This window comes from Nyctibius grandis, chromosome 7, assembly GCF_013368605.1.
Source record: "Nyctibius grandis isolate bNycGra1 chromosome 7, bNycGra1.pri, whole genome shotgun sequence".
Lineage (NCBI taxonomy): Eukaryota > Metazoa > Chordata > Aves > Nyctibiiformes > Nyctibiidae > Nyctibius > Nyctibius grandis.
In genome coordinates this window covers 52,527,890-52,544,930 of record NC_090664.1, presented here as the reverse complement: position 1 = coordinate 52,544,930, position 17,041 = coordinate 52,527,890, and the positions used below count along the sequence as shown (strand labels likewise).

The window sequence follows — 17,041 nt, the reverse complement described above, 5'->3', positions numbered from 1 at the left end:
ATTATTGCTTCTAGCTTCATTGGCAAGGTAGTCTAATTAATTCTTCTGGGAAGTTACTAAAGTGGCTTTGAAGATTCTCCCCAGCACAAAAATTTATTTAAAAAACCCCAACCAAAAAGCCACACCCCAAACCCGTCCATCAGCTTAGAAGCCAAGCTTAATCATCATAATAGCCTCAAAAAATGAAGTCCTGCTTGAGAATAAACTATTTAAGAATTCAGTTTAACTACAGTGTTGATGAACCCATTTCTCCTGGCTCAGAGGCAGATTTTGCTTACAGTAGGGATCTGAGAGACCTGTTCAGCAGGACTGTAGAGCGTCTTGCCTCTTCTCCAAGTACTCAAACTGGCCACATGCTGGGCAACAACCGAACCCTACAGTGAGTCTGGCTTCAGCATCCAACTCTAGAGAGCAAGAATCTCTTGCCAGCAACCCGGAGTTACTACTTGTAATGTATAACCACTGAAAAATTCATTAAACACATCCAGTTTTCTCATCACAACTGATACTTTTTTTCCCCTAACGTAGGCTGGTCTTAATTCCTGCCAGTCAATAAATTTTCCTCTCTAGTCTGTGAAGAGAAATGGACACTTTTAGGGCATGATTTATCTGGTCATTCTTACGCATCCACTTTAAGAGGTAAATCACACTCTGGACTCTACAAACTAGATCTACATTGCAGACATCCTCACTTCATGAGACAAATCCCAATCTAAAATCTGGCGATTGCCTGCGGAACTGCAATCTAACATGGAACTGCTCCTAAAATATGCCTTCCCTCACCTCATCTCTTCTGGTGGCATAACCCTGCCCCCTCTGTTGCTCTAACTCCTGTACGCAGCACTAGACTCTTCTGTGAGCCAGCTTAGTGTGCCAAACTGACACAACTCTGCAGCTTTTTTGCTGGCTCAGTTTCCTGTTAGATCCACGAGTTAAAGCAGCTCACAGAGGGATCTCATAGTGTGGGTGCTGCCACACGCTAGACGCCAAAGCTCACAGCCCAGAGCATGGGAGCAAGAACTGCCCTTTTTAATTACTGTAATTTTTAATTACAGACCACTGTTATATCAGCTCACAGAGTTGCAACTTCAGTGTCCATGCAATTCCAGTATAACAAAGCTCTTGGTTTGTCAGTATCCAGATTCATCTTTTCTGTCTAACCTTTGCTCCATTAATAGTAATATCTACCTTCCTTGGATCCTTCTACCCCCCAGTCATGGGGGAAATCACCTCCTCTGCCTGGAGAGGCACTGTCTGCCTGTCTTTACATCTCCCTCTGAGGATGGACATACACCCCTCTGTTCTCTTTCTAGGCAGTGAGCCCATTTGACCCAGGCCTGATTTCTCATACTCATCCATACCTTTCACAGAAAGCTGGCTTAATTGCTCTTCCAGGTCATTAAAAGGAACTAGATGCACTGACATAACACCTCCAGCAGTATCACCAATTACTTCTTTTCAGAGGAGAAATCGTACTATTTTTAAAAGCTACGTTAACTTTTTTTAAATCTACAGAGGAGAAAGGCTTTTACATTATCATGTGATCTCTCAGTGCAAGTAAGAGATCCCAGTTAAGCTCACATTTAGACTTTCTTTTTTGAAGGACGTATCCAGCTCTGTTTGCTTAGTCTGATATTTTTTGAGGCAAAATTGTAATCCTCAAGATATTTTTGTCTTCGTGACAAAGCCAAAAGAGGGCTTTGCTTTAGTTGTTGTGACACTGAGGTAATTTATGTGGTCAAAGTTATGTTACAATTAAGAACATAAAGCAGGTTAGTAACTTGGGCAAAACTTAAAAACCCCAACAAAACCAAAACCAAACCAACCCCAACATAAAGTAGTAGAAATAAACCTATTGTTGGATACTCCTGTTAAAAGGAACCTGATCATGTTTAGTAATAGCCTAGAGATTTCTACTGAAATAATTTTGGTGGTCTGGGGTGACGTCTCTGACATAGCTGTGCCAACCAAAACCCACAGCACAGCTGGACAACTGCAGGGCTCCGCAGAGGTCGTTTTGCAGAGCTAGTGGAAAGCACAGCTGCATCCACACTAGGAGCACTTGGCCAGAGTACAGAAATTCAGGAAGGCTCCCTGTTGTAGATGTTGTCTATATATGAAACATTCAACTTCATCCTGTTTTCCCTGTTAAAACATTAATCAAGGCCTTTTTTTCTAAAAAGAAGATACATGGACAGCAATGACGTTCATGAAGGTTCTGCATGAATTCCTCACTGAACAAAAGACTGACAGTTAACATTTTGTCAGCTTTTTCCTGAAGAGAAGTGAAAAGTGTATGTAAGAACTACGATCAAACAGTTACAAAAGTTGAAAATCAGAAGTTTGTCATTGTCAAGCAAATTAAAAACAGGAGGGTGTACACATTACCACATGACTTATAGCAAAGGTCAGAAGGCAACATCCATACCTGCTGGTGTGAGTACCAAAGCTTGTAGGATGTCAGAAAGGGAGATGATACCCACAATGCTATCTGCTTCATTCACTACCACCAAACGATGAACCTGCAAGCAGGGAAAGTATGTTGAGAGATATTTGCCTCATTAGTAATAGCTAAAGCAAAGAAAAAAAGAATCATGAAGTAATGAAGTATGAAGATAAGTAGGGGAAAAAAAAAAGGTTCAAAATGTTAGCAACACCAACCTCACACAGCAATACAAACATGCTTACCCTACAGAAATGAAGACTGGTGCATGTTTAAAAAGCACACAGCTATCTGACATGGCAACAAAATCAGATTTGAAGTGACAGCTAAGCCCAGATCTAGGTCTTTAAAATACTTCTGCTCTCAAAAAGTGGCACTCACATCAAATACTTTTCCCCAACTTACAGGCTCTGCCCACCTCTCAAAAAATAAGATACAGTAGTAAAATGAGGCTTCCTTCTGAAACATACTTTCTCAGAGAGAGGCGCAGCACCAAAACTTGTTGTATCTTGACATGTCCAAGTTGGTTTTAATGTACTTTTTCTCGTAGTGCTACACGACTGAAACTGAGTGCCAGACTGGTTTTAAAATCCTCATTTTGCATGAAGACAGAAAAAGAGATTCAACTTATCTGTGCAAACTCACTGTGGAGTTAATAAACACAAGGGCACAACTTGGAAGAAAGATTTATCTACAGTAAGACTGTATTTTTAAATAATGATTTTATCATTACAAATCTATTCTAGGAAACATTTTATACCACAAAACTTTTGTTTTAACCGTGGGGAAAGTAGGTGGATCCTCCTACATCCCGAGTCTCATCGGCCAGACCAGGCTACAGCAGTGAGAGACCACTGCAGAACCCGGAGAGTGCCCTAACGTCAGTCCTGGCACCGGAGTCCTCTGCTGCTGCATGGAGTTGTATAACCTGGACATCACAGCTGAACCAGCTTGTAAGGAAGTGATCCTAAAAAGGGCGTTTGTCAAAAAGTTGAGAGCTTACTACGTGTTTACTTTTTACCTAAGTGAATTCTCTCTCTTCACTATTTTAAGTTCAAATAATCAGATATAATGGTGAAGAAAGGGAAAAGAATTTTTCTCATCTTCTCACAGAGGTGATAGCAAGAAAGCTGCATCAGTCTTGATTTAACAGATGTGTTAATTCATGTTAAGGTCAACCACTTTGTTGCTAGACAGATACAACAAAAGAGGAGCTCTGAATTATTTGAACAGTCATACCCACTTGACACAGAATGGAAAGAAAAAGAGGGGGGAAGGGAGAGAAAATATTGTTGCGTTTTCTTTTTGATGAAACTGTGTTGGTGATATTTCTGATAGGGCTATTAGTTTTTGTATATGCACATATTTAATAATTTTATTCTTCTCTCAGTGTAATGAATTAAAGGAAAATGGACAATGTAATTGTTTCATCTGTTTCATTTCCAGTAAGATCAAGCACTTGTCCGGCAGCTAAAAATAGCTTGTAGTTTTGACTGACTCATTTTTACATATAATCTCACTATGTTTAGACTGAACCAAAGGGTATGAGTTGTTCTTAAAACTCAAACGTCTAAAGCTTCTTAAGATAGTAATAAAGTTATCCAAATTTGAAATTTGTATATCAGCAATGCTAAAATTATTCAATTTCAGGAAGAAGCTCAAGCAGATGCAGAAAGTCACCAGTAAAAATTGCCTAATGGAGGTTCTAAGGGGATATTGACAAAGTGGAAGTTTTACTCATGTTGAGTATATGTATCCTTACTGCCCTGAAGATTAAAAAAAAAAATCTTGTAATTGAAGAAGTTAAAAGCATCTAAATGGAGTTCATCACACCTTGGAAACAACTGAAACTGGTAATGCTGATTTTCTTCTGCAGAGCAACATAACAAGGGAGGAAGACCTACATACGCATTCACCTCCGTGTATAAGAAAGTTCCCCGTACTAACAAACAAGATAAACAGCACCGAAAGATTGGAAAGCACACAGATAAATTATTTACAAGAGCAGTTAGCGAAGGCTTCTTCACAAGAATTTATTTTCTGGCCCTGTTTCACAGTATTTTATGAGAGCAGTGCAGGTCTCTGTATGCATTAACTAATTGTACCCATTAAACTTCCTGAACAATAGGCCAATAAACCTAACTATATCCTGGAGTTTAAAGAATTATTTGTCTGCAGAACTTATGGCAGGCTTGGAAGAAACTTGATTCTTTCAAAAAGGCTTTGCAGTCAGTTCAGTTAATGTCATAAAACAGAAATGCTAATAACAGAGTATTATTACAGATGTACTGTACAATGTTTTGCACATCCCTATAAGCATCTATACTCTAAGTCTATAAAGCAAACTGATACCTAACACATGTAGTTATGAAAAAAATACTTTCACCAAATAACCAAAATAACTTAGAAAGGATAAATTTGTACTATTTATTAGCTAGGTAATACAACTTATAACTTATAGTAAAGGGAAAAATAAAAAGTGAACTCACCTCAGCCTTCACTATTCTATCCACAATGGTCTCCAGTGTTTCCAGCATACTACACTTTACAACACCTTCAAAATACTGAGAACGGTGCTGTAGGGCTTGCGTCACCGTGATATCTAGGTTATTATATGTTTTTTCAGCAGCAAGATTCTGAAAAAAAACATGCAGGCACATCACACATCTCAGTACTTAGTAATAAAGTGCTCGAGAAAGTAAATATTTTGCCATCAAGTAGATACACATTTCTGGTGTCAATTGAGTCTATTCCAAGTCACATATTAAACAAAGCAGATGCTCTTCAGCTTCAGTTTCTGGAAACAGTCAAGCATGCAATTACATTAAACACCATATGACGGACTGGGTTAATTGATAAAACTGTTCTGTGATATGCATTAGGCCAAGGAAAATCTCCTTACTTTGCTGTCTGGTATTTGACTTGATGTCACTCATCCTGCTTTTGCCATGAGTAAAAAATGTAAAGATGAAGTTCTACAAACTTCAGAATATACAGACTATACTTTAAGAATATATAATTTGTTGTTTGTTTTTCACAGGATAGGGGAGGACACCAACTGCTCTGAACGCCACCTATGAAGTAGATCTTAGTGGAGATCTCAGTAGAGAGCAAATTAAAGGTTTTCTTCACCGTTTTTATTTGTGGGCTCAAACTCCCTCTCCTGGACTGTGCTGGCACTGCCATTTGACAACAGTTTGTGTGTGTGTGTATATATACATATATATATATATGCTATAAAAATAATATAAATGAAAACCCATCACCACCACTAAAAGAAAGAAGATTAGACAAGTTTGAAAGCTGACATTCTCAACTTTCATTTTAAGACCAGGACCATGCTTGTAGCAAGAGGACTTTGTCTAGACCAGCAAAAGCTTTCTTTGTAGGCAAGACCACAGCGGTATTTTGATAATGTTGGCACATTCTGGCCTATTGATTTTGTGTACTGAAGGAGTAACAAAGACAGACCTTTAAAATGAAAACACTGGACCAAGCAACAAAATTAAATTAATTTTTGGCTAGAATATGCTGTGATTGGTCAAGTTTTTGGACTGAATTACACTGAACTGAAAAGATAGGTTTGAGATGATCATGAAGATACGATGAGTTTTAGTTAACTCATTTAATTCCTAATGAAGGACATTAGGAGAACATAAAAAGCCTCTGCAAACTGAAGTCAGCCTGCACACAATAACTAGTGTAATATAAAGCTATTTCTATACCATCACACCATTCCCAGTTTTTTCCCATCAAGAACTTGAAAATGAATTCAGAACTCTATTAAAATGAAAGAAATCTATCAACTCAGTCAGCTGTATATACAGGCAGAGCTTAAAACACTGATTTAACTAAGCATATTAGCTACATGGTTTAAAGTTAAAAATCACCGATTGAATCTTGGAAATTCTATGTTTATTAGAAGATTAGATTATACATTTCAGATTTTTTTTTTTTCTTCTTTTAAAGCTTGAAGATCAGGTTGAAGCAGACTGATGAAAAACTGGAAGCCTCAGGTGATTATCCTTTAAGAATAGAATCTTTTTCCCTCTATTTAATAAGCAAACTAGTATATGTGAGGAAAATCTCAAATAATCGATAGATGCCCTAACTCTTTCTTTGCCATGTTACTAGATGGGAGCAAACAATCATATCCTAGAGCCTTTGTGGTGTGTTTTTTTTTTCCCCTGATCTCAATAAATAATTTTTCCAAAGAAATGATCCAGCATCTCTAAAAATCCTGTAATTTTTGTTGCCCCATCACTTAAAGTGAGAAAAGAAGTGAAAAACATAAGGAGCCCTCTTCCGTTTGGTGTCTTTCTGAATAAGAATGGGAAATAAAGGAAACATGTCCTGCCTCAAAGTCTAACGCAGTTACAAGATAAATTGAAACACTGAACCCACCAACTGTGAAATTTCATTGGCTTTGATATGTTAGATCACTCTCGCTACAGCTACTACCTATTCCCTGACCAGCTTTTATGGCAGAACAAGATCTTAACACAGTAGAGAATCCTAAAGAACAAAGAAGACAAATGCCTAGAGAAGACAGGCAAGAACAGCGGCATCATGAGATTTTCAGTATTAAGAGCACTGTTTGCAGCCATAGATATTTATAAGCTTGAAGTATTTCCATTTGGGACTATTCTCCATATTTCTGAAAGCATTCTATGCAGCGTTCCAGACATCTGGATCCTTCATTAGCACTAGCAGGCTGGTAGAATAAGCAACTTGGGCACTTACATCTCTAAAAAATAATGTAGCTATCAGAAGTTCCAATTAGAAGGCAGGTGCATACAGCTGGGAGGGGACAGGGATAAAAAAACTAAATTATTTTTCAAGTTTCTGATGGCCACAAGAACAGAAGAGCCCTTGCTCTCTGAGGCTGGCATCATGGCATGAATCTGACTATGCTGCTGAACTCCTGCGGGAAAACCAGAAACAGTGGCCTGAACTAGATCTAAACCAGAAGGAATACAGACACAATACTGTGGAGTCAGAGACTCACACAGACGAATGGGCCAAGTAGTTTTAATTCACTGAGAAGGTCAAGTCGTACAAAGTACTCGGAATGCACAGAGAAATCTGCATTCTCTTTGAAAACAGACTGTGGAATGGCAGTGGCTGGGAAAAGAAAATCCTATCTCAAAAATAGAAACACACATAAAAAGCCTATGCCCTTTTTTTGTAAGAGTACAGCCAGATCTAATTTTGGGTAACATCCAGAGCAGTAGATGCCTGTGTGCAAGTAGTATTACTAAGGACAGCTTAAATAAAAAATAATAATAAAAAAATGCTGTGCAGGGTGAATTTAATCTGTTTTATTCAGTTTGTTAACCAAAGCCTGAACAACAAAATAGCCAAAATTGACATATTAACAAATTAATTTGCAAATGCTTACTGCATATAAAATATTTAATAGAATTTAAGAGATATACTTACTATTACGTCAAATTTGGAATAAATATCTACAACTTTTCCTAAAAAGAAAAACTGAAGTTAATAAAGTGCTTAAAATACAACATTTTTTCTTGCTTCCTGCTTTCATTTGTTATCTTACAATTACACAGAAAGAAAACAGACAGGTCAAGAAGGAAAGATGGAAAGAAAACCCTAAACAACCCACCAAACCATGAAGTTGTTCCAAGCCTATCAACCTACATCTTGGATAAATATTTCTTTATATTCCCTTTCTCCTCCCCACCTTTTTTTTTAAAAAAAGGGTTTTTTTATTCTTTCTCCTCTCCCGTCCCTGCCCCTAACATCAATCCAAGGTTCAGCACCATTTATCTTACCACACTTTTGTATACAGAAGACCCAACACACACCTGACTCATCCACAACAGGTAATGCCGATATCCTTCTCTCTACAAATATATTCAAGGCTTTAATGATAGGAGTGTCTGGATGTATGAAGGCAATGTTGTGGTAAGTTCCTATTCCAAGTTCATCCAGATTCTTCTTCATAAAGGCAGGCTTTGGCATCTCTGACATCTAGGAAAGTCAGAATGAATGTATTTACAGTGCAGTTTTCTACACCTACCATGTTTCCATAATTGGTACATACATTAGGAAATCTGTATTCACTCATTCATCTACAGATGCCAAACGACTGTTACAGATTGCTACAGCAATCTGCTACTAGATTAATGTAAAGCCAAAACAAGCTCTGTTCTAGAAGCATTACTTCTGTTCAGACAAGCTCTAAATTAAGGCTATGTAACTAAGTTTTTTTGCTCATTTATTTTTCTAGTAACCCATCACTAAAAGCTTTTGATCCTAAGCTATGGCATTCCCACTGAAACTGGAGAGAGAAGACAGCAAAACATACAGCATGCTGAATGCTTATTTTGAACCCTTGTTGCTTTGTTTGGCCTCCTACTCATTCCTGTGACTAACAAACTACACTGAGTAATGATAATCTAGTTTCTGGGAGACAATTCATTTTTCTATCCATTTAAACAAGCTTCTGAAGCTGAGTAGATCTTCCAGAAAGGACAGCAAGCTACTGAAATAGCCAAGACAAGTCCTCGGTGTTTAGGTTTCTTTAAATGACTAAAACAAAGTAAAGGTAATGTACTGGTCCTACATCAAGCTTTAATTTTCTGTTATCAAAAAAAAGATATGCACAGACACAATGAATACGGAAGTTTATCAAGAAGTTTCTGCACTAAGACTTAAATTACTTAAAGATGTCTGCTGGGGGCGGGGTGGGAAAAATCAGTTAAGCAAAGCATAACTTTGAATACTTACAAAAAGCTGGAGGAACTTGAGGATTCTTTTATGGGTAAGTATATAAAGTGCATTTCCACTGACGGGATCTATAACTGGCAATCTGTGGATTTTGTTTTTGATCAATGAATATACAGCATCAAAAAGGCTGAGGAGAAAAACATTGATTTTTTTAAAAATGAATTCTAGCTGACAATGAGTAATGTCAAGTGATATATACACATATTTAGAAACCCCATGAAGTACATATCATGAGTAATTATTTGTATTATCTTTAATGTTATAGAAAGCAGAAGTTAAGGGATTTCAAATTAACTTTTCTAGCTGGTAAAAAAGATCAACAATATGCTCACAAACATCTAAAACCAGTAAGAAAATGTGATGGAAAGTGAGTTTTTGTGGTAGAAAGAATAGCAGAAAGATTTCTGCACAAGTGTAAATTGTTTTTCCAGTGAGTGCTGTGCTCACAGTATCCCTGCACTCAGAATGGATATTTTTGTTCAGACACAAATAGTGAAAAACAGTGTTCTTGCCCTTAATGCACCTCAATCCCAAACTTTTATAACATTTTCTAGGAAGAGTATTTTTATGGATAAGTGCATACATGCAATTAAGCCAAAACAAGTACCTAGTCATTTCACTGAATTATCATTGGGGTTGGCAAAAAGTTATTCTCAGGAGATCTGAAACGTTCCTACAGACAACTGCAGACTACAATTTAGCAATACTGCAACCTATGCAAGCCTGCTCTTCTTGCAAGTAACACTTCTCCTCCCACCCCCTTGGTCCTAGTAAGACTATGATAAAACAGCTGGCCACCAATTGCAATAAATTAGTAAGTAATAAAGTTAGTACAAGTTTGATAAACGCCTACTTGCTGGAGTAGGCTTCTTTCCATACACAATAAACTATATGTTCTGAGTCCATTACAGGGATGAACTACCCCCGTCTGATATCCATGGAGCCAAGATTCCCACCATTGCAGTAGACTCCACTCCTGGAGTAAGCATTTAACTACTCCTGAGCACTGCAGTCTGACTGTCACAGAATCCAATCCATTTCTGGATCAGGTCTCAAGTTGACTTGCTGTATCCTTTTATACATGTCCCCCTGCATCTTCTTTATTGCAATACTTCTCTTGCTGCACCTTTGACTGAAAACAATTATACTATTTTGTTGTCTTAATGATATTCTTTGCAACCAGCTACCATTCAAAATACATTCCTTATGACTTAACTGAATGACTTATTAATGACTTAGTGGCAATTCTATTGAGGATACAGCATATAATTACTTCAAGGTAATCACCAGAGGGCCCTTCACCAGTTGCCTTCAATAGGGCATAAGCAATCCTATTCCACAAACTGAAAGCAAGAATCAGAACTTCACTCTCTGGTTCAGCGGTTAAGTAGTACTCAAGTTGTTAAGCCATCAATTAAAGCTTGCTCTCAAGTTACCTTTGGTAAATAAGGTATAATGGCAGTTAAAAAACTCTCTCTTTCAAATTCCATCAAGAAGGACAGTCATTTATATTTTAAGGAACACAACCTAGTAGTAGAGCAGAACAGAACACACAGATATTGTCTTTCCTTTAGTCAAGCAAAGCTACTTGCGTTGAAAAGTACTGTAAGCTTTCAATTACTATGATTGCTGAGGACTAGACAGCTGAAAGGCTCTGTACAGTTTTTGATTTTCATGAAACAAACATAAATTGCAGGCCAGCTTGAAGGGCCATCATGTTGCCTTTTTTGCATATTTTTTGGCAATTAATTTTGATCCATGTCTAGTTTATTTACCAGAACAGTTACACTGATAAATGACAAAAGTTAAACTAGAAATTCATTTGGGATAATGAGAAAAAGTCCCCACTTGCAATAAAAAGCTCTCACAGCTTCTCGATTATATTAAAAGGCAGTCCTTCATTATTGTACTCTAGTTTACAATATAAATTGTTTCTTTTTATATAAAGAAGTCTTAAATTCAGTGTTGAGATGGAATTAGTTTATCTCAAGTTAAGCCCACTGAAAAGCAAAATCCTACCTTGCGTCTGGGGAGATGTTCACTAAAGGTTTAAATGTCTCTTGTAAATAAAGCTCTGTGTATAGAAAATTAATAGACCGTTACCACTTTAAATGAAAACATCAGGTTTTTAACGAAAACACTTTATGAATTCATTTGTACAAAATTAACTGGAAGAAAGAGAGCAATATATATAGTTACTTGAGATATGCTACCACTTACGCACACTCCTCCACACTCCCATTAAAAAGACGTTTTAAAGGCAGGACTAAACTGATCACCAGGGGTCACTGCAACAACAGCAAATCGTTCTTTACCAGCTCCTTTTCTGGGAGGGTCTGCTGCACAGAGTTCTTCTATATATTATTTCATGGCATATCATCTATTTTTGACATAAAGCTTCCTCCCTGCATTCAGCACCTCTGCTCACACCCAGCAGGTTGTATGGCTCTCTAGTCGCATCATGCAGTTCACTCAGGCACAGCTTGTTGCTCATTCATCAGTTCACTCAATATATGGGGTCATCTATTCATTCTGCATCCTGGCTCAGGTACATTTCCATTCCACATGTACTCATCAGCTCTACAGCCATACATGCTGCCATACTCCAGTTTCTTTTTTTTCCTTTCTCAAAGAGCGAGATGGTACTAATCATGAACAAGTGGCCAAGTAGTATATAGCCAAGATCACTGTAGACCACGTACTGTTTCAGGTAGTAAAAGTAAGCAGCAGGAGCCAAGGGACAAGCTTTTACTATTCCTGCTTTCCTTAAAAAGTATGTGGCGAGAGACAAGCTAAGTCTATGATTAAAAATCCACTATACTGAAAAATATTAGAACGTTTTAAGTTATCAACCAAGTAGTAAATATTCTTACCCCTCCAGGTTTCTATCTTGTGCTCCTCCAATTCATAAATCTGAACCTACAATGGGCAGATGGAAAGTTTAGCTTGAAGTATTAATTTTAAACCCCAAATCATTAACAAATATTACAAATATCTGTATAATTTCCTTACGTTTCATTGCAGGCAATCTAACAGAGTAAGAACAGTCCAGAATAACATTTCTTGGCAATAACAAGAGGAAAGGGTGCAATCCTGCTCAATGCAGAGTACCTTACCGGACCTATCATTTCAGGTGACAGGAAAGTCTTTTAGCTGCCCAGGTTTGTAGTCTAGATCTCTTTTAGACTCAAAGGCGTCTCCTCAGTAATTTATGTCACCTTAAAGCAATCATGTCAGAGGAAACCTTCTGATGATTCCTTGCACACCCAAAGCAGTACAGAGCTTACCCTGATCATTTGACTTCTTAATGCTGAGAGATGAATTTTTACTGTTGCTTGATTACAAACAAGCAAGCGCACTTGGTTTAGTGCTCAGTTCAATCAGAAGAATGAATATTGTATATCCCCCTGCCCCAAGTTTCATCTTTTACTAATGTTACATTCTGCAAATGTTTTTGGACACTGCACCTAAGCCATGCATGCTCTCAGAGTTTCTGCTGTGCCAGCAATGTTGTCCATCTGACCTGTGTTCAGCTGGTCCCAGGAACCAAACAGGCAAAAAAAGCTACAAAACTGTTAAGTCTTCTGCTAGTTCAGCTTCCTTAACTGGCTCACAAAAAGGACATGCAAATGATACTGGACAAAGGATGAAGCAAGTCTGCACCTTTTGATGGCAGCTTACCAGATCAGATCACAAATAACATCAAGCCACCCTCAAGAGTCCAGTCTTTGAAGTTTAAAAACAAAAACCAAGAAGAACAACAAAGAAGACATGAGGTCACATCACCAACTTCCTGCTGTTCAGCAGCTATTTCACAAAGTTCTTTGCCAAAAGATTGTATAACGTCCCTACAGTAGCTCCTTCCATCTTGCTGATGATTTTCTAAAAGCGTTTCAGATGTGAAGGTTACCTTTCCCTAAAGATATCAAAGCTGCAAGCCAGCCACTTGTAATAGTAATTGCACTCGCTATAGCCTAGGCCAAAGGTGCCTGTCATCCCTTGCACAGCTCCTCTGTCAGGTACCTCTGCAAACACTGCTGAAGCTGAAGAGTTTATAGGTGAAGGACAGAAGTCTCCACAAAGCCTACTACATTTATCTTTGAGCTAAAGGAGACTACACTTCGATTACTCTCTGGAATTAGCATGCTTTGAAGAGTATAAGGGAATGTTAAATTGATATATTGTAATCGGAGTACTCAAATGTACCATTTTTGGCTGACATAAAAGATACCTCCATAAGTAGGTTAAATAATCTTTTAGGGCACTTGACAAAAAAGGCAGTTAAGACGGTGGAGTGCAGTTCAGAAGATCTACTGAAGTGATCAGAAGAACAGAAGACCGCTTTAGATGCTGATGAGATGAGGCTAAACCTACTTCTTGGACTACACTATAGGGAGAAACCACCTGGACGGTCCTCATCGATCATTTAAAGATATTATCTAATACATGAACAGCAACATGTTTCACACTGTATGTGTTGTGATGCATTTAGAAAGAACTACTAAAATACTTAAGAACTATATTTTTAGCATAATTTTACCTATTAAGACTAGAGCATTCCCTGATGGAACATTTTTTTTTTTTTTTTTTTTTTTTTAAATAGAAGACTGCATCAATCACTTAAGTCAAATGTTGCCACTTCTCAGCTATTCCTCTTTACTGCTGCCATTTTAAGCACAACCTATGGAATAGGGTGTTAGACAATGTAAACAGGAGTGACAACAGTCAGCCTTTAGGTAAAGTTACATGGAAAAATTGGTAGTATTGAGGTTGAGGGTCATTACAATATGGAAACCATTTTAAGGAAGTTACCAGTGTGCAATCACTTTTCATTTGCTTCTCCCCTCACCCCTTGTAAACCCTCAGGGGAAAAAGACAAATTCTTTAACAAGAAGAAAGGACAGCGCACCACACTATTGGCATCTGGCAAGAATTTTGCTATAAATTTTAAAGATTAATATGAGCTTTGAGAAGCCTAATACATCAGATGTCTGCTTCATCCAACTGTTCTTGATTTTTTTAGATAGTAAAACATAACACATATGTTTTAATTGGTAGAGGGGGAATTGTGATTTGACACGAACAAGAAAGGGATGTAAATGTTTGTATGAACATGCAAGCTAGAGAATTTCATCAACTGACTGCCAATGGGAATTTTAAATTACAGTTAATTGAAGTCAACAGATCTCCAACTGACTGTGCAACTCACTCATGTAACTAAAATTTTTGCATATATTTAACTAGTTTAACTTGTTTATTCTACACCATCACTCCAAGAACAGAGTAACCTTTTAAAGCATCCAAGCCTCTGTAAGCTAGCATTCTGCTTAAGTCCACATACTCCTTCTGGAACAGCTCTATCATAGTTATGAGACAAAGTTGATTATATAAACATGTGAACCATGCATAGCTACATACTTGATTTTTAAATACAATGAACTTTTTCATGTAACTTAAAGACATCCTCCCCAAATGCTTTTTGGTTTGTATTTGCCATTTATATAGAGCTCTGATTACTATTGAAATACGTGCTTTGAAACAACCTGAACACAAGTAAATACAGTGATCAATAATCAAGTATTTTCCTTCATACTTTTTATATCACATCTAGTTTTTAGTAAGTATGTTAAGCCAGGTCCTTTACCCCAAATGCAACACTAGTTCATTAGTTGCAACACTAAGTGGAGCCTCAGATCCAGAACAAAGACTATCACACAAAACATAATAAATGGTTGTATTCATTAAGGAAATTCCTCAGGTTATATATGTATAACTGAAGCAGACAGATTACATTACCTGCCCAACCTCATAGGACCTTCATGGCTAAAGCTGGGAACTGAACCCAGGTATATCCAGATACCATTCTATTAACTTGCTCACAAAGCCATCTTTTCTTTCAAAAAAAAAAAACCCCACAGTGAGTATACCCATGACGTATCTAAGCTTCCAAAGACTTAAATAATAATAACAGTCATCATTAATCTTTCAATTTGATATTTCAGTCTCGGTACTGTATGGCAAATGATTAAAGTATAGCTTAACATCATACTTACCATTGGAGACTTATAGTATCTATGCAGTATGTTAATGAAATCTGTAATTGTTAACATTCCTGTAACAAGTGATAGATAAAAAAATTTCTTCAGATATATACTTAACATATAGAACTTCCAGCTATTTTCTCTATTTATATTCACAACATATAATTTAATAAACATTAAATCCATGTCAGATACTATTTGTATTGGACTAATCAACAGTAGAATTCCAAAACCATGTATATTCACTGTCACATTGATACAATACTTCAGAATAAAAACATGTCTGAATTAGAATTCAAAATTGTAACCTTTGTGCTTCTACTCTTCTTTCATTCTGATCCAAAGAAAGCCTGGAATCCAGACTGCATCCACCCCCAAAAGCACAGACAAGAGGGTGTTTAGAACATCTTTAAAGGCTGGAGATCTATCCTTGTCTTTCATTTTCTTTTCAAGTAAGACACATTCTTATTATGTACTTGCCAAATCAGGCAGACTCTCACACTCAAATAAAGGAAAAGTATAATCCATTTCTTTATTATTACTTTTCTTTAATATTTTCTTTAATATTACTTATTAAAGAACTTCCTTCAATCATTTTCTTTAATATTACTTATTAAAGAACTTCCTTCAATCATTTCCACGGTAATCCTCAATGTCTGTATTGAAATGTGATTTTTAAAATAAAAAAGAGATAGTACATCCATAATATACACATTTTAACCACCAACACCAAACTGTGTAATATAATATTGATTAGTTTAGTTACCTGAAAACATTAATCTTTTTTGAGCTTTCAAGTTCTAAATTTGAGAAGATGTAATTGCTCCACTGTTTACTACTCTTATATCTAAACTGAAGAAACTAAGAAATCGGGAAGGGAAAAATTAATCCAGAGGTCAGCTTTAAATCACTAGAGTTTAGTTACAGACAGAAAATGAAATGAAATACAAAAGACACACAGCATTGCTATGATGTATTACATGAAACTACTGCTCCTCCCCCCTTGGATTTAAAATATTTTAACAAATGCTTTATAAAGTATCTACCATTCATTTCCAAGAATCCTCAATCTACATTCCAGGTCACAAGAAGTACACATAATAATATTTTTAACAGCCACTATGACCCTGTTTTCTAACTGCAACAGAGATCTAATTTTGGAACATTATTGTTATGATTTTTAAAAAGCAATACATACATCTAATGTTTTCCTCCCAATATGGGGCCTATCTGTAGCATTCAGCATTAGTTCTGGTATTTAAAGATTTCTCAGTGCACCTTACTGAGAACGTGCAAAGAAAGACATGCTTGTATTGCATGTATATTAGGATATTGTAACATTGAATTCTTTTTATAGTTCCTATTTTCAAATTTCCTTTTTGTGATCGTTACCTTTATTTTTAAACACACAGTGAAACGCACATATTAGAGACTAAATTTCAGAAGGTGAGGATCTACAAGAATCATAATGATTCTCAAAGCACAGCAACCCTATGAAAGCTGGCAACATTTCACTCCTCGCAAGGAGGAAAAAGAAACCCTCTTTGCCAGTATATCCGTAGGATGTTAGGCCATGGCTACCCCCAGACCACCTTCTGCAACAGTAAAGCACCCTGGAAATTCAAGTAATCCTGAATAACGTTCAAACTACTTACCTACAAAACTCTGTTTTTTACTCTCCCACAGTGGAGCTGCTCTCACACCATTTGCCACCAAGGCAAAAAAGGCTTTCTTTACCTGCAAAAAGAATAAACAACTAAACAAATCTTTGCTCTTCATTTAGCATACCAGACACCAACAGCAG

The 17,041-nt window shown here is 36.9% G+C and overlaps 1 protein-coding gene across 1 annotated transcript in view; it reads right to left on the bottom strand.

Annotated features, from left to right (window-relative positions):
• Positions 1 to 17,041, bottom strand: part of LOC137665994 (5'-AMP-activated protein kinase subunit gamma-2-like) — a 116,741-nt gene that overhangs the window by 1,321 nt on the left and 98,379 nt on the right. The window contains exons 5-13 of the mRNA XM_068405529.1: positions 16,893 to 16,974; positions 15,250 to 15,308; positions 12,070 to 12,115; positions 11,216 to 11,270; positions 9,197 to 9,323; positions 8,272 to 8,437; positions 7,886 to 7,923; positions 4,933 to 5,079; positions 2,429 to 2,522 (exon numbers count right to left, since the gene is read on the bottom strand). Coding sequence (XP_068261630.1) covers positions 2,429 to 2,522; positions 4,933 to 5,079; positions 7,886 to 7,923; positions 8,272 to 8,437; positions 9,197 to 9,323; positions 11,216 to 11,270; positions 12,070 to 12,115; positions 15,250 to 15,308; positions 16,893 to 16,974 — 814 coding nt within the window. The remainder of the gene's footprint in view (positions 1 to 2,428; positions 2,523 to 4,932; positions 5,080 to 7,885; positions 7,924 to 8,271; positions 8,438 to 9,196; positions 9,324 to 11,215; positions 11,271 to 12,069; positions 12,116 to 15,249; positions 15,309 to 16,892; positions 16,975 to 17,041) is intronic.